Raw genomic sequence first — 20326 nt, 5'->3', positions numbered from 1 at the left:
TTTTTTTTTTTTTGAAAGCTCAAATTCAAATACAAAAGACTTCAACTAAAAAAAGGAAGGGACAAGTTGGAAATAAGGAGAAAGAAAGATAACTAGGAATAATGGAAACATAGAGGGGCAATAGTGGAAAATCAGAAGAATTAAAAAAAAAGAAAAAGGAAACAAAGGGAATCGTGGGTAGGGATTACGGACAGAGGGGCCCTCTCCTTCTTGGAGACTGAGCTAGGGGGACTCGACGGAGACGAAAACGAAGTCGGAGCTGAACGACCAGTGGTGGATAGGAGTCGGTCGAACCAAGTAGGTTCTTTATTTGCTACTCTCTCTTCTTATTCTTCTTCTCGTCTTCTTCTCGTTCTTGTTCTGCGCTGCTTCTCTCTTCTTCTTCTTTTATACTTTTCTTCCCTGCTTCTCTTCTTTTCTTCTTCCGGATTTTGATTGTCTTCTTCGTCTTTTTTTTTCTTCGTTGCTACTGGCAGAACCCAGGGACGACGATCTTTGTCGCTTTCTTCTTCTTTTTTTTTTTTTTTTTGTTTGGTTGTCAAAACCCTAAAAGGGCTCAACTGCAGGAACTTGGGAGAGAGAAGGGCGGTGAAACTAGGGGGGATCGATTTTGTACAGAGAAGACAAAATCAATTTTTTTTTTTTTGGTTCTCAGTCTCAGTAGAAGCCAACACAGAATGGGAAGGGAAGAAGAAAAATGGGGAAGTAATAGGGTCGTTCGGCTCTGATACCAAGTTGATGGAGAACCCTTAGGGAAGGGAGGAGAAATCAGAGTAGAGAGGGGGAAAAGGAGGATCACATTCACACGTTCATTCAATAATCAAATTGCTCTCTAAATCTTCAGTCGATTACAACCAATATATAGGAAAATAGGAACATGAAATTAGAAACTTAACTGGAATGGAAACTAGCCTAAATTAGGAAACAACTATAAAAAGGAAACCAAAGCAAGGAAAAAAATCCTACTCCTACGTTCAAGTCTGGAAACTAAAAGCATGAAATAAAATACTAGGTAAACTACTAATTTTATTTCCAACCCTTCTTGGACCAAAACCCTGGGCTGGACCGGTTATTCTTGGCTCTTGGCTTCCAAAGCCGGTCATGCTGGTCCAACCAAGAAAGGGCAGCCGTATCTGCATCATCACCCCCACTAAAACTTAAGATGTGAAAATATGGAACTCAAAATTCAAGCATTTTACCATTTGTAGAACATACAATGCATTATAATTTATAATATTCTAGAACATTATATGTTGATCTTCAGTCTTCCTTCTTTACTGTTAGTGTCGGGTAAATATAGCACATTATCAGTAAAATCCATGCATCGCTTAATTTAGTATATTCTTTTCTTGGACAAACTCTCCAATGGTCCTTGCACTGCATGACCGATAAACCTTCTCTTCAGTCTTCAGATGTCTGAAAATTCTTATTTAATTTTAACACAATTCTTTGTGAGTTTTAATGAAGGCTGGTTCTTTGGAATTCTAGTCTTTCAACAAAACTTAGTACAATTCCCACAGTGAAGTTTCTGGTGGGCAAATCAATTAGCTAGATGGAGTTTACAGTTTGTTTTGAAGCTTAATGAGCCAACCAACAGGCAACAACGATACAAATAGATAGAGATAATACAAGAAAGATGAGAAAACACATCTAGAACACTAGATCCATGAGGTTTGGCAATATAAATCTTCCACTCTGCAGAGGATATATTTGAGAGAGAAATCCAATCCTTTTTCTTAAAGATTAAAGGAACCCATCTGTTTTTAAAAATATCATTGTCTTTTCTCACATTTATCTCATCAACAAACTCTTAATTGTGCCGTCACCATTATCAGCAGCATCCCAGCTTAAAGAGTTATCTTGAATAGCTAGTCATGAGGCCTATTTATAAGACCAACCAATTCCTTCTTGACCGGTGACCCACAAGAAAACCCAAATTGGTTGTCCTTGTGGAAAGAATTCCTTCATCTGTTGGTACAAGCGGAAGCTGGCTGGACTAAGGTTGGCCCAGTGCTGTATGCAAGTTTCAGTGTTGGGCTAAGCTTGGGCTAACCTGCAATAGTTATGATGTAGAATATGTTGCATCAATATGGTATTGGGCTAACAAGGTTTATATCTAGATAAGCTAAGACAGAAACTCAACTCGACTATGTAGCCAAAAAAAAAACCTCATGGCAACTATTTGGAATTGTCTACATGAACCTCCTTCTACAATTCCACTCTATCTAAGGCTTTATCAATGCTAACGTATGCGTAATGGTGTTTTTGTTCACTACTTCAACCTACATCATCTTCAACATCCCCATTTGTCTTTTTTCCACCTCTAATTTTCACCAAACCACACCTTATCACCAGTGCACTCAATGGTCTTCATTCCAAATGGCCAAACCATCTCAAACAAGTCTCAATTCATCTCCTATTGTTACTTCCTAAGTATTGTAGTATGGGTATAAGGGTAGATTTTGTCCTTGGGGGCATTATTGTACTTGTACTCATTTCTCATCTATTATAAATAAAGGTGGCTAGTGTCAATCTGACACAAATCATATTTTTTCACCAAATCACAACACTAATGTATTTATTTATGATTGTGTCCTTCCTAATGTTTCCGCTCATCTATCTCAATTTCTCAACATCCTCTGAAACAGAATTTTGTTATTTAAGTGAGATGAATTACTATTTATTATGATCCAAATTTAGTATTTATTTTAAATACGGGTTTTCTTCATGAGATTCCATTTGCTGTTTCCTCTCACCATACCTTAGTCAAAGATCCGTTATTGGGTTTCTTCTTTGTTCTCAGTTATATGTACTGCACTACTGCTAAGACAAACCACTTTATGATGGTAACAATTTCATGATGGTCTAAAGGGAAGTGGTACTTAATATTCACTAAGAACTGATGTGAAACACAGTTGTTTTGTATCTGAAGATTCCATTTCAATATGCATTTTAATTTTATATAGATATAAACCTTTTCTATTTTAGAGCATACATTGTCTATTTTGAATTGAATTAGTGCTTACGACAATAGGAATGCTTTTCCCATGCTAATAAAGCATTTGTGGATAAGCCATATAGTTGGGAATTGAGAAAGGCTTCCAATTGTTAGCATTATGTAAAGCGTAATTAAGCTAAAACAGTTTATACTTTGATATTAAGGTTTTCCAAGTTTGGCATCCTTACTTTCTTGTGCAGGACATGATTTGTGCTATTGCTGAACTTCAAAGTGATAGACAACTTCTTACAACACGGTATAACAAACAAACTAAGGAAACTGGTTTTGGGCTCATGCAGTTGTCACCAAAAACTGCAGAGTGGCTTGTCAGGTATTAATTAGATGATCAGATCCTAATTACTAATCAGAGAGTATATAACATCTTAAGCAATTGTTGCAACCCTATTTGGTTAATTATATTACTCTAAAACTGGAACTTCCTTGCAGAGAGATGAGTTACCGGCAATATGAAATAGAAGGAGACTCAACACTTCTGTATAGGCCTTTCATAAGTGTATATTTTGGTGCAGCATACTTAAAGTGGTTGTCACATTATGATCAAAAGTATGTTCATTTATTCAGTATATTTTTCTGTACCCGTAAATTACTTTATTGCTAGATCTGGATTTTGTAACATGCTATTTCCCCCAAGGGGTTATGTGATTTGTTCGATTAATTATTTTGGGTGTTGAATTGTTTACTGTGGGATTATATCTTCAGGGAAAGAAATGAAGAATTTGTAATTAGGGCTTACAAAGGTGGAACAAAAAAAGCAAAACGAAAGTCAACACTGGATTGCTGGCGACGGTACCTCTCGGTCAAACAGTCTCTCCCATCCAGGAGGTTGTTTCAGCATACACATTTAAATCTTGTCCAGTATTTTTTTTCTTTCCAATCTTCTGAGGATTTTAATCTGCATGTCTTTTCTGTTAGCCAAGCCTTTAATTGAAGGTAAAGCATTGTTGACCCTAATTTTTAGCTGCAGCTATCTTGTGATATGAGTTTGGATATATCCTTAATACCCCCTCTCATTATTTCCACGTCATATTACGCATCTGGTTGATTGAGACTCTAGGTTGGGGTAAGCAATGGTGATTGATATAAGCTGTAGATGGTATTATGTAAGATGTTTTGGGATGAGGTGTACCATCTATCTACATTACCTACTGCCTTCAATGAATTAAATAAAAAACTTTGTCCAAGGTGAATCAAAATGCTAGTACTAAAATTGTTAGACATTTTCTGATTGTTGTGCAGCCAGACGTGTAATGCTTCAATGCCTGATGCTTCTATTCCTCCTCTGCCTATTTTAGAAAACAAAGGTAGACTTTCTCCTGCTACTTGGCATATCTGGTAGGAAATGATGGCATTTAAATTATTTTCTATGCTAATTTTCCCCCTCTTTGGAAAGGGCAAAAGGAATTAGTTTTCTTATAGCATAAAATTTTGAGAGAGAGAGAGAGAGAGAGAGAAGAAGAAGAAGAAGAAGAAGAAGAAGAAGTTTCAGTCTCAATATTGTAATGCTTGGATCACAACAACTGGGTCTTATTGTGAAGCAGAACTTTCACTCTCAATGTTGTCATACTTCGGTCATAACAATTGGGTCTTTTTCTCAAGCTAATTGGATGGATCAGATGCTTCTTTGATGTACTTTTTACTAATTTTACCACAGATTGTTTAATTATCTTTTGCTTCTCAAGTCTTGTTTGTATCAACTAAAACTTGAGTTCATATAGTTCCTTTGAGATACTGTTGTCTCAAATGAAATGCTTTAATCATATTTGATGTGTTTTATGTGGATAAGATTATTTATCTTACTCTAATATGTAGTTAAGAGGTCTTCTCTGACTTCTTTTTCTTTTTCATAAGAGAACAGCTGATGAGTTATACTGGGATTCAAGAGCTTCTCCTGAGGACATGGAAGAGATGTGGATGAGCCCTGAAGTCCTCAAAGAGTGGACCAAGTCTAATGAGAATAGAGGAAAAGTGCACTTTTCACTTGATGCAGAGAAGAGACTATACCTTTCCCAGATAGAAATAAAGGTAAGATTATATCATAACAAAATAACAAACATATCTTCATCCAAGGTTAGAAGTATAGGTGGGGGTATTGGTATTGGTAGAATTATAGGTTGGCCAATTTGACTGGTGTATCATGGACATGTAAGATTTGCATTGATAAATGGAGAAATTTAGGACAAGCATGCGAGATGTGACACTCTCAAGGGACACATATAAATTGTAAAAATGCATGGAAATACCTTTCATAAAACATTTTGAAGTATCTAACCCAAAAGATCAAGCTGTTAGGTGAGAGACTGAGAGGCCTAACTGGTAAATGGAGGAATCCAATGTCCAATGTGGGATTATTACCAACACTCCTCACATGTTGCCCGTCTTTCGGGTGACTATACACAGATATTTAAATAACATAGTGGTCCTAAACTGCTGATGGCTCTGAGACCATATTGCAGTATCCAACCCAAAAGCTTAAATTGTTAGGTGGAGAGGCTCAACTGGAATATGAAGGCATCAAGGTCCAATGTGGGATTATTACCAACAAAACATATTTAACTCAAAGTAAGGTATATGTAATGCAAGTCATACTTTACTTATATCAATCAATTGGTGGAATTGCAGCAAATATTAGCACTCAATGATTAACAGTAGTTTGATCTCCATGTAGATCTATGATCAAAATTCATACAGTTGTTTTCTTGATGTTAATCCCACATTGTTTGCGAGTGACAAATCTCTTTCCTAATATACCTGTGAACACCATCCTCTCATCAGATCAATCTTTTAAGATGGATATTTACATGGTATCGTAGCAAGTTGTGTCCTGATTCCCTTCTGGTTCCATTGGTCTCCATCATCCTCCCCTTCCTGTTTCCTTCCACGTGTATGGTGGTTCCAATCCACCTACACACGAGGAGAGTGTTAATCCTACATCGATTGTGAGTGAGAAATCCCTTTTTCTGGAATACCTGTGAACACCCTCCTCTTATCAGATTGGTTTTCCGAGATGGAGATTGACAGTTGAATCTTAAACAAAACAAGCAAAATGTGGTTAGATTTGGGAAGGGCTAAACAACTTTGCAAAACATAGAAAAGCTCTTCGATTCTTTCTATGCCAAGGACAGTTAGTATAACAGAAAACATGAGGTTTTAGTCACTTTTAACAAGAACAAAAAAATGAACAATAGAGTTGAAAGCAAGGGGCAGTAATTTTTGAAATACTGAAGGTATTTTGAGCACATGGTTTGCACTTTGCACGATTCCTAATACTCCCTACGCCCCCACGAAGATAGTCCTGTTTGAGGTTTGGCACTGTCCCAAAAAGTTTGTCCAATTTAAAAACCAAGATATGAAGTTCTGTTAGATTCTGATAATGCCCTTATTCAATAGTCAACACATTTATTTCATTCACTTGTCGTAAATTTTTTCCCTTTATTACATAAACACAACTTATAGGGGTAATGTTGGAAAGAGGGTTGGATATAGTGGGTGATTGATGCATTAATGAGTAAAGAAAACCTCTTTGAAATGTGGGTTTTTTCAAGCCAAGACTGTGTTATTGGGACAGAGGGAGTAGTCTTATATAGTTGGATCTATGAGCTGGTTTGAAATCAATTGTGGGGTGGAACATTGAGAGGAATATTGTGGTACATTCACGAGGGAACACAAGCATCTTCAGGTTGGTGATCTAAAAACTCAGGGTTCTTTGATGAAGATTCTGCAGGAGAACCAGATGATTAGTCGGTAATCAGTGGTCATATGTTCCTTTTAGTTCAGGAATGTTTTCTTGGTCCACCAAGAAGCGAATGGTCTTGCACAATATTCTTTTATAACGGTATGTTGTTTGCAATGTTAATATTGCTGGGCAATCCATTTTTTTTTTCGGTAATAAAAATGGAAATATGGGTATGCCATATACAGGGTATGCTGGAAAGTGGAAAGAGTTAAGGAGAAGAACAATCATGTGACCTCAAGAGAGATAGTTATCAATCACGGACCAAGGGGGTGCCTCTGACTGGAGGATGTAATTCGGATGAGCTCTATGGGTCCATTAAAATTTCAAAAGTTGCAAGGGTCACAAAGAGGGAAATCATTAGAGATGATCTGGGGATGCCTGAGAAGAATAGTGGATCAATCGTTTCTTATACAACTTGTAGTGGGTGTAATTGGTGCATGGACTGCATCTGGATCATATAAGTGCTAAATGTGCCATAATCAAGGAGCTTGTAGTACAGAAAAGTTCCCAATTAGAAGCCAGGTGTCTTGGGCATTGTGGTGGTTAGTATGAGGGCCGATTAAATGGTGACAATAAGTTGGCATCAAGTTATTCTGTGAAAAGCCTTGGCAAAAGGACAATGAGATGGAATCAAAATGCCTTTCAGTCTTTCACTCTCATGAGTAGGTGTGTAAGGACTTCTGCTTTTTGAAGGCGGCGGGTGTTGCAAGTCCATGTTTGTTTTAGAAACACAAGGCTGAACCTGAAGTCACTTTGGTAATGCAGTGACTCCAGTCTCAGTTAACTGAAAGTCGCTATGGTGTGCAGCTTACCGGGATTTGCAAAGAACATAACTGACCAAATCCCCATCAATATCCTAGTTTCATTTTGAAAAAAAAAAGTGCAAGTTTGAAAGATTCTTCAATGCTAGGATAATTTCCTACATTGGAGATATTGAACCCCGTTGATTGGGTGGTTATGACCAATTAAACCTGTTCCATGTAAAAGAGTTTTTTAGAGTAAACCATGATATACACATAGAAATGCATGGATGTGTGTGTGTGGGCAGGTGTTCTGTAGTACACAACCATTACACCACTCACCTTTAACTACCCAGTGGTCACTTGATGTTGAATAGCAGTTGGAAGCCATCACAATCTCTATATCTCTCACTTTTCATCTAACATTCAGCTATTGTGAGAAGGCACATTGGGTGGTTTGCAGTTATGGTAGCTACATCACTATGTTCTATGTACAATTCAAGTCACAGGGGGCACTTGATTGTTGTTCACACTGCTCCATGTGGCTAGGACATGTATATATAATTAGATATAATGATTAGGAAAAGTGAGCACGAGATGACACTTACCTTTCCTCATGGTCACTTGATGTTTGAAGAGGTTCAATTAATGATATTTGGAAATCCATAAAACTCGACATGCACTTGTTGGCAGGTCATCTATGCTTTCATCCCCATCACTTGCAAGATGGTAGCATCACACTTTTTTCCACCTATTTTTCTTCTTCTCTCTCTTCCCCTTTTTTTGGTATGCTACTATGCTATCCACCTAAACCCAGGCGTCATGAGGACCAAGCAAAGCTAATGAATGTACAAAATTTAATTCCTGTCTCCCCCCACCCCCCCGCCCCTGGCCCCCCAAAAAAAATCCCCTTTTTGTGGTAGGTCATGATTGTCATCAATAGCCAACCCTGGGCGCCATAAGGGCCATCAGAAACTAATGAAAGGATGTATGTAGATTCTTCCTTCTGCAGGTTCTCTCATCAAGAGGGAGCAACTTATGTTCTTTTAGTCCAATTCCAATGATTTGAAACTGAAAGACTATAAATATCCGAACATATGTCTTTTAAGGAAGGATTTGATCTTGATTCTAGATACTTTTTTCCTGTATGTCAATATTTGGCATATCAGCACTTTGATGTAACATTATATGGTGGATTTTTGGCCCTTTAAACCTTTTTTTTGTTTTTTTCTTTTTAATTATATGAGTTTTGTTGGAGATATGATGATTAGTTAGCTTCTTCATACAATGTCAAAGGTGAGGGCTGTGCAATTCATTTTCTTTTAAGAAAATTCATTGTTGTGAATTGTGATGACAAGTTGAGTAAATATCTTTCTATTGGTTTCCTTTGCAGGCAGTCGCTCAAATCATTCTTTCAAAACACTTCAGTACAAGAAAAGTGAAACCTGTAAGTTAAAGAAAACTTCCAGATTGTAATTGCATTTTACTAGACACCGTCACCACTATTCTTTAAGGTAATAAAAACAGTTATAATTTCTTTCGGTTTGCTTTATTATGCTCCTCCACTGCTTTCTTGAAGGTGTCAGCTCCCCTGGTGGTTAAGTCAATGGTTGCTGATACCCCTGACTGGGATCATATCCCACTAGTTGCAGGTTGAGGGGTCCCTTCATGAGCCTAGTAGTGCTACCCCAGCTCCGAACTCCCCTACCTACCCACTCATTAGGTGGATCCAGCTAGTAACCAAGACTAGGAACCGGAAACAAAAAAAAAGGTTTTCTTAGTTGTTGCCGGGCAGCCTTGTAATTATCTCCAGCCAATTAAATTGCCTTTTTCTTTCCTTTAAGCATTTGCTCCTTTAAAGTAAGTCCCTCAGCCTTGTTTTGTCTAATATCCTTTTCTTTCTTTTATTCTGGAACCTGCACTGTAATGTTTTAAAATTTCATCCTGAGATACATGATGCCATTGCCATTATTGTTTGGAATGACCTCTGCCTGTCTGCCATGTCTGGAAAGAAATAAAAACCGGCCTTTGAACCTTAGGCTCCGTTTGGTATCGTTCTAGAAAAATGTTTTTGGAGTTTTTTCATTCTATTGGAACGAAAAAACGGAATCTTCTGTTTGGTGCACTTATGGTCCGTTTCTGTTTTTTTGGAACAAAAAAGTGAAAAAAAAAACTGAAAAAACGAGATTGGACGGAACTCCAAAATGGAGTTCTATCTTCCCAGTTTCGTTCCATTTTACAAAAAAAAAAAAAAAATTTCCCGTTTAGGTTCTGAAATTTTGAAACACCATTTTTTCGTTTAAAAACTACGTTTTTACACAGAAACTGAAATTTCGTTTTTGACACGAAACGGCGTTTCTGGAACAGAAACGATACCAAACGGGCCCTTAGTCTTTTTTTTTTGGAAGTTTCCTTTAGAAACTATTGGTTTGATCAACAGACTATCCAGTTGGAAACTTGGATCATTTGGATTGTGTAAACTGGAATATCAGAATGCCTACCATTGACCACTGTTCAAATAGGTACACTGGAATATCAGGACCCATTGCCAATGGTGCAACAGTGCAAGTGTCTTCACCACTAGTCTACGGAAACTTTATACCTAAACAGATTAATCTTATACAATATAATGTTTTAAATATTTATATTGTATTTACCTGAAACATCCAGATTGCCAGAACCATTCAGACCAAACTGTCAGGCCATCAGACCACCAGGCACCAACTGTGTTGTGCCAAATATTTACTAAAAAAAAAACTGTTAGGCCACAATGGTCCTAGGTTCTAGTTAAAAGCATTTGTTCTAGTATTACCAGGTCATGCAGCATCTTTAGAAAACCATGATGGTTTGGCTAAACTAGGGTTAGGATTGTAGAACAACATAAGAACTAAGTCCCAGTAAAAGTCTTACGCAATTGAAGAAGGATTAAAACTCATGAAACTGATTTTGTAACGGGGAAATCCCACCACCTAGAGATCATAAGAACAAAGTCCCAGTAAAGTCTTAACGCAATTGAAGATGGATTAAAACTCGTAAAACTGATTTTGTAATGGGGAAAATCCCATCACGTAGAGATTACAGTGTCAAGTAATGTTGTAATTTTGGAAACTAGGATTTAGGCTGCCAAAGATCCTCAAACCGTGTTGGCTACATAAACACCTTAGGATTCTGTCTTGAGGTAAAGAAATGATTTTGACTTCCACCCCCCCCCTCTCTCTCTAATCCCTAGTGTTCTTCAGAAATTCGAGTTGAGCTTGTTAGCTCCCTTTTGTCCTATCATATCTTTTTTCTATAGAAATTACTCTCTCACTAAAGGATTTGTCTTTTCTTTTTTTTTAACAGGAAGATTCTTATCTCAACTCTTTTTTGTTGAACTTTGCATTTCTTGTTAGTTCTCTTGCTGAAGATTGGTTGGTTCTCTCTGAAATTAGACAATTCTAGCTGCCCTTGCGGAGGTCAGCAGCATGCGCTTTGTGAAAGGTGTGGGGTCCTGCCCTGGGATTATGGGAATTGATTTTCCCAAGGCACAATGGCTATACAAGTATGTCCATGATGTTATATTGGAACCTTTTCTATGATACAAATAAGAATATGCATATAAGCATGACTTCTACATGAACTAAATTATGTTATTTAGTTTTAACCAAAGCATTTTCAAGAGTTTATGGAGTAATGCGTTGTACTTTGTCAGCTGAAACCTTTTTGTCTTTCACTTGATTCCAAGGGATATAGGTTACAAGGCTTACAAAGTCAAGTCTGATGTGGATCTTCTCAATCCCTTTACATCCATGTACTTTGGTGCTGCTTACATGGATTGGCTATCACAATACGGGGGAAGGTTTGTGTTGGAACATTAAAAATGAAACATTGGAAATGTTTTGTGTATTGAGTAGATGATTCTGATTCTTACAATTATGGTGGCTGCAAACCAGGGAAAGAACCCCACAGTTTGTCGTTCATGCTTATCTTGGAAGGCCAGAGAGTGTTAATCTTCAGGAGACAGGCCCGCTTTGGGTTAAATTTGAGGAAGCCTTGAGCCAATATCCAGACTCAAAGAAGTATGTATTCTCTTCTTTGTTGTTGCCATTACAATCATGTTGATTATCATAATTGTTGATGTTTACTTTTCCCCCTTAGTTAATTACAAGTTGCAAGTTGTTCCACGCTTCCTTAACTTACTGTTTTATCAACTCGACTGCAGGGATCAAGGAAGCTGCACCATTTTATGATCAATGTATCATCTACGTTAGGCGTCCTTGATCATGCCACCGGACTTTCATTTCTGACCAGACTTACGCAGCAGCTATTCTTCAGAACTGCATTAAGGAAGATTTTATTCGATTCACACTTACTGAGTAAAATCCATATAACTGGTATTAATTTCTTTGAACAGAAGACCCAGTTGTCTCAAACGATGATTATTTTTCTTCACTTACTGTTGTACCCTGCACTCCTATCATATTGGGTCTTATTGCTTGGAAACCGGTCTCAATTATAAAACCTATTGGAAACTTTCCCAATAGGGTTGAAAATGGTTTTGATCTAGGTTTCGCCCATTGACAGTTTACGACCATTCTTGGGTTGCAAAGGATTTCCTCTTTTTGACAGTTTATTTAGGACTCGTATTTCTATCTAAATGGGAAGGTTCATCTATTTGTATCTTGCCATTTTCTTCAATAATAAGTCTTCAAAATAAGTCGAAATCCAAGAAGTTGCTACTATTTCAGTAACACCCAAAGGTCGATCAAGAAATGATCAACTCCCAGAAGTGTTTCGGTACTTCGACAACAATGGTGATGCAAAAATCTCCAGTTAATGGTGATGGAAAATTCTCCGGTTACGAACTCAGATCCTACTTTGCATCCATACGACTATAGGACAGTACATGTCACACAAACATGTATTGCTCAAAAAGGATTCTTTCTTCCAAAAAAAATCGGAGATAAGAGTGGCGAAGGCAGTGGAACTAGTAATTCATAAATGTAAGGGCTCATGCTCGATGAAACAGAGGATGGGACTGTTAGTAAAGAAATAAACAGATTCCAAAATCACAACACAGCATGAGGGACTACATAAAGCAAACATTGATGCTTCTGAGTATACATTGTGTGGATTTACCAAGTCACAATTCAGACATCTAAAGAAATAGCTAAACTAATACCAAGTCACATTCAGAGGTGTGGCTTCACCTCTAGTTTCTGTTCACCTGCATAAGCTAATCGCCTTTCGCCCCCACTGCTGATCTTCCTCCTTCCATTTCCCTTCTCTCACGTTCGGTGCCACAATCCATTCCACCATCAGCCCTGAGTGAAACAAGGCTCTCCAAGTAAATTGGAAGAAAAGTCCGGCAACCTAAGATGAAGATTGCTAATCTCTTTCTTCTGTACAAGTATAAAGAAGTCATGATACCAAGTTTCACACAATACAACTTCATCTTTCTTCAGAATGTATATAGGCTTAAACAATCCAATCTCAGAAAAGATTGGATTTGCAACTGAAAACACTTTAGTCCACGATTGTTCATCACAGTGATCCTTCATGACCCAAATGTCAAATTTCGTTTTATTCTTGAAGTGAAACAGAGAAAGAAAACCACCCAATTCCATCAATCCCAGTTGGGGACCATTATTATCTTTTTGGGTGAAGCATTTAGGCACAGAAAATTTTCTGAACTTCTCATCTTCAAGATCAAACAAAATATATACGGGTGTGCCACTTGCCAACCAATGAAGAGCTCCATTGAGCAGAACAATATTCTCATATAAGTACTTAACCTTGTACTCAGAGCACCCAATATATCTCCAACAAGAATTCGTTTGAAGAGTACAAGCATAGACAGCATCAGGATGATCTTGTTCAATCCAGCTATAAATAATCACCACCACCTTGTATTCGTCAGTTCTGGGACAATAACGGAATCCAGCAATAGTTCCCCATAAAAGATAAGGCTTTCGTGGGTAAGGGAGCCTCTTGTATTCTTTGGTAATTGGGTTCAACAAGCATAAGTAATCAAGACTAGATAAACAGAGTAACCCATTACGTGAACCTGAAACCTTCAAACAGTAAGGTAAATCCAATTCTCTCTTCATATCGTCATGATTTCTAAATGGTAAAACCAGTTCTCTACGCATGGTAATCCGCTGGCTTGTTCCAATACACTGATTTACGCAATCCTCAACATCAACATGGTAGACTTTTCCTTTATAAGCAAAGATGATTTTGGAGCTTTCTTTGATTTGGGTGGAATGATTGAATTGCATTTTAATGAAATGATGTTTGGTAACTAAACTGCACCAATCCTTGCATACGCACCTGAATCGCATCAGGGACTTCACTGGTAGTCTTGAGAGGATATTCTCCTCAATTTCGCTGGGGAGAAGAGACCACATTACCTTCCTACACTGTTGGTTTGCCCTACTCGGGGGAGTTGCAGAAGCAGGAGACAGAGAAGAAGAAGAAAAGGGTTCTGGACTCTCCAAGCTTGTCATGCGTTGCAGCCGCCGGGCCTGCATACCCTCATCTTCATCTGTGGGAGTTGCAGAAGCAGGAGACAAAGAAGAAGAAAAGGGTTCTGGACTCTCCAAGCTTGTCATGCGTTGCAGCTGCCGGGCCTGCATACCCTCATCTTCATCTGTGCGACTGTGTTATATTTGCTCTCACGAATTTTCAGTTTTTTGCTTGTTGAGGGTTTTTGGTTTACGTAGTCTATCGCTCTCCATAAATTTTAAAATTTTTAATTTTTTTTTTCTTTTATTTTTTTCGCAGCTAAATATATAGGCTTAGTTTAGCTGCAATGAGAATTTAAAGGGAAGGAATGTGAAATTTTCATGCTTTAGGAATAAATGTTTATAATCATTATCTCATATGATCAATTTTTTTAACCAAATTTAGTAATAATGTATTTTACATTTTATAACTAAGGGTTTTGGATGTAAAGTAAAGTGAAATTTTATAACCAAATATGAAATGATTTGAAGTTAATGCTAAAATCACATTTGTAATGATTACATATATTTCCTTTTTAAGTATGAAAATTCACTTCACTTCCCTTTTATTCCCCTTACAACCAAACTTAACCATAGTGGTAGCAGTTTGGAAAAATAAATATATAGCAATAGTAGTTTGGAAAGAAGAATGCTACCTGACAATGTTGCGTACATCTAGACAAATATTTAGTGAGAAAATTTTGGTAAAAGGAACACTATCCAACATTTTTGTATACATTCAAATAAATATTTAGTGGTAACAATTTGGGAAAAAGAACGTCATCCAACAATAATGTGTACACCCAAACACATAAGAAAGTGAAATTAGATTATGAAAAGACACATATGTCCCAGTTTCATATTTAGTAATTTATGCATGTTAAACGGTTATAATGGTTCCAACTCTAGACCCAAATTATTATACAGGGAGAAAAAAATGAATTACTATACAAATACAATGTAGTTAGACTTGCTATGCAAGTCTTTGTCCCCTAGAAATTTAGTTGTAACCCATCTGGCTCCAAAGAAATGAAATATTAAAACTTAATTTTAAAAATATTCAAATTTAGGAAGATATTTGTGAACAAGGGAAAGTGAATTAGTCCAGTCTCTCTCTCTCTCTCTCTCTCTCTCTCTCTCTCTCTCTCTCTCTCTCATCCTCTTATTCATGAAAAAAAAAAAGGAATAGAGTGAACAATGAAGGAAAAGGGGAAAAAAGACATTTACATATTCATGGCTGAATATAGTATATGAATTGGGTCCAGAATCCAGATTCAGGTCACTGAGGACTTGGGTTTGTTTTTTTTTTTTTTCGGTTAGGAGAGGACTTAGGGTATTGATGGCTGGATAAGAACATTCCTTTGACTAATGGGCAATGGGCAATTTAGAAAAAATATTTCTTGAGCAGTGTACCTGGACAACTTAGAAATATGTCTTGAACAGAGTAACCACTAGCTTGTTAAGGGGTATTTTTGTAAATACAAAATTAATATAATTCATGAGAATTTGCCAAAACACCTTTAACAGGTAACGTTACCTCACTGAGAATATATATTTTGTTAAGCTTCTTAGTTCTCACTCTGCATTTGCACCAGAAACGGAATCTTGGAAGTGGGGGCAGAGAGTCTAAGGCTTATATACACACCAATGGTGAATGAAAACGTAATCCAATTTCTCCTCACCCATGGTGAGAGGGTGAGAGGAGAGAATCACTTCAGTGATGGAATATGATCATGTTATTGAAATGGGGAAGGATATTTTTTACCTCAACAAGGGTGGTAGTTAATGATGAGCCGAGATTCTATCCAATCATTGCGTCACATCGCCATCGGTATAGGCAAACTTAATCCTAAAATGCCATGTCACATCGCCATCGGTATAGGCAATCTTAATCCTAAAATGCCAAATAGTCCAAAGCATAGTTTGTAAGAACAAAATGGACATGAAAGTCAACCATTAGTTTTCAAATATTGTGGGCTTTGCCTGCTTTTGACAATGTCAATGATGTTCCATCAAAGATCTTGAGTTGTTCCTCCTCCCACTTCACTGACAAATCTTCAGATGTTCTGAATTTGGAGAACTTAAGTTTTGGATCTCTGAGCATGGCATCCCAGTTACCCCGACCATGCCGACGAACACCGATCCAGAGAGCATCAAGTTCATCTTCAGACCAAGCATCTATCTTTAATCTCTTTTTTGAACAAGTTATTTGATCCAGATCCTGTCCTTGTCATTATGTTATCTAGTACCTTCTTATGCTTCTCTGGTAAAGAGGAATACAAGGACTGCACCTGACCCATCCCTAAGGTGGGAGGCACCTCTCTTACCAGGGGATTATACTTCGGTTCCTCTGGTGGTCTCAAATTTGGCAACAATGGCATTGCGGGGAGATCTTGCAATGAGTCATTTAGAACTTCATTTCTCGTGCCCAGAGACAAGCTAGGTAAGAAGTCAGGATGGTATCTTGGCACATTCTTAGCTCGATGTGAAAATTGTGGCAAATGGCTCTCATTAACAGCCAAGCTTTGCAGTGCCATCTTTTCTTGAAAGGCAGAGAAAGAAGAATCTGAAATACCAACAGGATCAGGGCATCTTCCTCGTGTGCTTGCTAGAGGACACTGCAAAATAGCCACCAAAGTAGGGAGCGGGGAATTCATAATCTTGGCTAAGATAAAGCTGAGACATCAAAATTTGGATATGTGATGCAGTCTTTAGCTGAGAATGAAAGAAAACCATAACACCAAATAATGCTGAAGACAGCACATACCAGATTAAATGGAAAGTAATCTGGGATGCTACCCTTGGCTCGACATTGCAAGACATCTGAGAGTGAATCTGACAGTGAACATGCATCTGCAACACTCTCTCGGCTTTTTATGTCTGTGTTAATTGATGTTCCAGCACCAGGGGCTAGATGAAAAGGAAATTCTAAAAAACCCAATCCTAAACTGCTTTGGCCACAGTTTGATCTTGGAAGGGTATAGGGCTGAAAATTCCTATGTATTGAATCTTGTTGACTAGCATTTGGAGCACAAAGTCCCAGAACTGGTAACAGATTGCTGGGAGGCCCTGAATTACTGTATCTTGTGATCTGGAACTGGGGGCCATGGAGAAAAACATCAGATGCAAAAGGCCCAGGGGAGCTAACAGAAAGGTCCAGACCGCTCAAGATACTTCTGTGACCTGGTTTTGAGGGTCTCCCCAGCCTGAGAGTTGAGTCGCTCTTGTTTTTTGATGGTTCTGATGGCTGATCAAGTTTTTTATTCGCCAATTCAATTGCTAAAGCCTGTTCTCTGACAGGATCAACTGGTTTCTCCCCTTCCTTGGCATCAGTGTCCGGGAATGGAGGAAGTGACTCGGGCCCAAACTGTCCCTCAATATGATGAGATCTATCAGTCATATTTCTCTGTGCAAGCCTTTCTTTTTGTCTAGCACGGAGCTTGGCACTGTTCAAAGATAGAACTTTCTGTAAATATGGGATCTTAACATGAAGGAAGCACAGTCAATACCAAGTAAGAGAGATTAGAGACTTACAACTTTGCTTTTAGAGCTCGACCAGCAGGAGTATATTCAGGTTCTGGCTCCTGCTCCTCCTTTTGATTATCATTCTGATTTGACATATTACGATTAAAGCCAACAAGTATGCATTATAAATATCAAAAACAAGTATTTCTAATACGTGACTGTTTAGGTCAAGAGTATTAAGCTTCAAAACGAAAAATAATGATGTGATCATGTAAACACGTCAAACTCCAATGGCATAAGCAATTTAGGAATCTAATGAAGAGAAGAAGAGAAGATGTTGCTGTCGAAAATCCATATGAGCTGATCCTGCACAAGCATAGATGGCAGAGGCCCGGAGCTTTGTCCGGGGTTAGTCCTCCGACGCTCAAGTTAGAGATCAGCCGCACAGTATTTTTACAGGAGTAATGGTGTGGGTTTTGATGCTTACCTTTTTCCTCCTCGCTGGCCCTCTCTTATAACCCTTAGGGTGTAGAGTTTCTCTTTTCCTTGGAGGAGTCCTCCTCGGGTCCGCCTCCTTTCCTTTTCAAGTCCTACTTGGATACGTCCTATCCCCTTCGTGGGGAATATTCTCTCTACGCGGTTGATGGAGTCGGAGTCCTTGCAACCTCTATCAGGTGGACGACATGTGTCATTACCCTATGGGGCAATCAATTTGGCCATATCAGAAGATAATGTGCTTTAAGGAAATTGTAGCAGCAAACACAGTATGGATCACAATTCAGTAAAGCAACCCTGCCTCTGATTGTATGCCTCGCATTTGAATACACTTAATTTGGCTTGTCAACAGATCTAGACAGTATGGCTTACTTAGTCTGATTGAATGATATTGAGAAAGGTTGATATTGTTCCCATGGAAAAGATATTGAAGTGGAGGACCAATTACATGAGTAAGATGGGGATGGAAACAAGGTTGGCTGAATCTTATTGCACCATTTTATTCTGTGTATGATTATTTATGTTGTTTACACACTAGTATCTATATCTTTGCTTACCATTTCAACCTGGGTTGGCTTTGGTCTTCTACGCCTCTCATTTTCTTATCAGAAAAAAAAAAAGCGTAAACTTCACTCTCCTCTCCTGAACTATGGCGAAATATCAATTAGACCCATCACCTTTGCAAAAATACAATTACCCTCCCCGACAAGAAAAAAGATGTTATCTAACAGCCCCAACCATTAGTTTTGGCTGTTAAGTCAAGTTATTTTTTTCATAATCCCCAAAATACCCCCTATTTGTCTAATACCTAACCTACTCTCATCTTAAATGAAAACCCCTTTCTTTCCCTCTTTCTCCCTTTCCCTCTACAACTCTATCTGAGAACCCAACTCGAACACCTGATTCTCCTCCTTGGCCGACCGAACATCAAACACATCTGTTCTTCTACATTGCTGTTCTTCTTGTTCCTCCACCGCTCAAACTCACTACAGGTTTCAACAGGCGATGCCAAGGGATTCCTCCTCCCAAGATCATCACTCCCCCTATGGATTCCTCCTCCCAAGATAATCACCTTCCCTATGAGGATTCCTCAAAGAAACCCCTAATCTTCTAAACTTTTCAAGCTGTCTTTCATCTCTCTATTCTCTTTCTGCAAAAACTCAACTTCTCTACTCATCCACAAACACACACTTTTCAGCATCTTCAAATCCCCAACATCACTGCAGCTGCTGTTTTTGGGCTTCACTTCCTACTCCTCATCAACCCTCTCAATCCCAATCTTATCAACCGTCAAAAATGGCAATTTCTTCCCACCAAAATCAGAAGGAAAATTCACACCCCACTTGAATCTGACCACAGCGCGTTTGGTCACCGGCAACACCATCTTCGCCATCACTGCAACTCCAAACAACAAGCCGCCACGAGATTCACTAAAATCCCTCCAAACCAACGGCCCTTCAGGGCCGCCATTGATCTGGGTTCCACTGTTCTCCTTAGAATGATCATTGTCATTGGAGGTAGAAGTAGAAGCAGAAAGGGTGGTTTTCTTGAGAGAGAAATCGCCGAATTGGGGCTTGAATTGGACGCAGAAAGTAGGGTTAGGATTTCCCAGGAGATTGAAATGTGCAGACATGATGAGAGGGGAGTTATAGGGAGAGCCAAAGAGGCCGACGCCGGACTTGAGGGAGAGAGAGAAATAGTTGTTCGTGGTGGTGTTGGGGTTGTAGGACAGCTTCAGAGACGGACCAGAGGCTGAGCTGGTGCGGAGGCTCAAGCTGAGGTCTATTGGGTCTCGGGCGGATATAGCCTAGGTGAAGGGTAGACCAAAGATCTTCGCACGGAGAAGTGGGTTCTTGTGCTGCTACTCGTCTCGTATCTTCACTGATGCCTTCATCTCTTTCTCTCCCTGCAACTTCAAATGGAATTAGAAGTTGAGATTCGGGATTTATTAGTTTATAAAAAAAAAGATTAGACAAAAAATTCTGATCTTATTCCCCTCCCCTAAACTAATTCGATTTTTTCAGAGAAAGGAGGAAAGGGAGAAAGAGGGAAAGGGGTATTTTAGGGATTTCAAAAAAATTTAATTTGACTTAACAGTCAATTCTAACATTTGGGGCTGTTAGCATATTTTCTTGTAGGGGAGGGGAGTGATATTTTTGCAAAGGTGGTGGGTCCAGTTGATATTTCGCCTTAGTTTAGGGTAGGAGAGTGAAATTTACCAAAAAAAAAAAAAAAAAAACCTCCCATTTGCATCATTTAGCTTCTCACCAACAATCTGTCATATTAAATGTTCTTCACTACACCTGTCCAACGAATATCAAGTGATTCTCTCATCTTTTCAAATAGTGGTACAGGTACAACCCCTAACTCCCTTGAATAGCATGCATAG

At 38.5% G+C, this 20326-nt stretch overlaps 4 protein-coding genes across 8 annotated transcripts in view; 1 reads left to right on the top strand and 3 right to left on the bottom strand.

Moving 5' to 3' along the window:
* LOC122062823 overlaps window positions 1–11974 on the top strand; it is a 16578-nt gene extending 4604 nt beyond the window's left edge. For all 5 annotated transcript variants that reach the window (XM_042626467.1, XM_042626465.1, XM_042626469.1 and 2 more), the window contains 10 exons: window positions 3199–3329; window positions 3446–3562; window positions 3719–3841; window positions 4256–4320; window positions 4875–5041; window positions 8886–8939; window positions 10924–11033; window positions 11217–11330; window positions 11425–11550; window positions 11694–11974. In XM_042626467.1, the coding sequence (XP_042482401.1) occupies window positions 3199–3329; window positions 3446–3562; window positions 3719–3841; window positions 4256–4320; window positions 4875–5041; window positions 8886–8939; window positions 10924–11033; window positions 11217–11330; window positions 11425–11550; window positions 11694–11721 (1035 nt within the window). In that variant the 3' untranslated portion in view covers window positions 11722–11974. The remainder of the gene's footprint in view (window positions 1–3198; window positions 3330–3445; window positions 3563–3718; window positions 3842–4255; window positions 4321–4874; window positions 5042–8885; window positions 8940–10923; window positions 11034–11216; window positions 11331–11424; window positions 11551–11693) is intronic.
* Window positions 11975–12449: 475 nt separating this feature from the next.
* LOC122062832 (F-box protein At5g49610-like) lies at window positions 12450–14187 on the bottom strand. The gene has a single exon (XM_042626479.1). The coding sequence runs from the start codon at window positions 14107–14109 to the stop codon at window positions 12790–12792; it is 1320 nt and encodes a 439-aa protein (XP_042482413.1). The 5' UTR covers window positions 14110–14187; the 3' UTR covers window positions 12450–12789.
* Window positions 14188–15957: 1770 nt separating this feature from the next.
* Window positions 15958–17643, bottom strand: LOC122062830 (protein CHROMATIN REMODELING 4-like). The gene is made up of 3 exons (XM_042626476.1): window positions 17512–17643; window positions 16745–17423; window positions 15958–16595 (listed from the first exon to the last, which is right to left on the bottom strand). Exons 1-3 carry the CDS (start codon window positions 17595–17597, stop codon window positions 16143–16145), a joined length of 1218 nt encoding a protein of 405 aa, XP_042482410.1. The 5' UTR covers window positions 17598–17643; the 3' UTR covers window positions 15958–16142.
* Window positions 17644–19186: 1543 nt separating this feature from the next.
* On the bottom strand, window positions 19187–19570 carry LOC122062822. The gene has a single exon (XM_042626464.1). It carries the CDS (start codon window positions 19568–19570, stop codon window positions 19187–19189), a length of 384 nt encoding a protein of 127 aa, XP_042482398.1.
* Between the last annotated feature and the right edge of the window lie 756 nt (window positions 19571–20326).

This window comes from Macadamia integrifolia, unplaced genomic scaffold (assembly GCF_013358625.1).
Source record: "Macadamia integrifolia cultivar HAES 741 unplaced genomic scaffold, SCU_Mint_v3 scaffold1128, whole genome shotgun sequence".
In the NCBI taxonomy this organism is placed as follows: Eukaryota; Viridiplantae; Streptophyta; class Magnoliopsida; order Proteales; family Proteaceae; genus Macadamia; species Macadamia integrifolia.
Note: the sequence above shows the minus strand (reverse complement) of the source record. Positions and strands in the feature narration are given on the sequence as shown.

Excerpts from the sequence above, each read along its gene's own strand:
- LOC122062832 (XM_042626479.1), bottom strand. The coding sequence starts at position 14,109 with ATGCAGGCCCGGCAGCTGCAACGCATGACAAGCTTGGAGAGTCCAGAA.
- LOC122062822 (XM_042626464.1), bottom strand. The coding sequence starts at position 19,570 with ATGTCTGCACATTTCAATCTCCTGGGAAATCCTAACCCTACTTTCTGC.
- LOC122062830 (XM_042626476.1), bottom strand. The coding sequence starts at position 17,597 with ATGTCAAATCAGAATGATAATCAAAAGGAGGAGCAGGAGCCAGAACCT. Across the intron at positions 17,424-17,511 it reads CGAGCTCTAAAAGCAAAGTT|TGCCAAGCTCCGTGCTAGAC; the intron begins GTAAGTCTCTAA and ends ATCTTTGAACAG. Across the intron at positions 16,596-16,744 it reads ATTACTTTCCATTTAATCTG|TGTCCTCTAGCAAGCACACG; the intron begins GTATGTGCTGTC and ends GCTATTTTGCAG.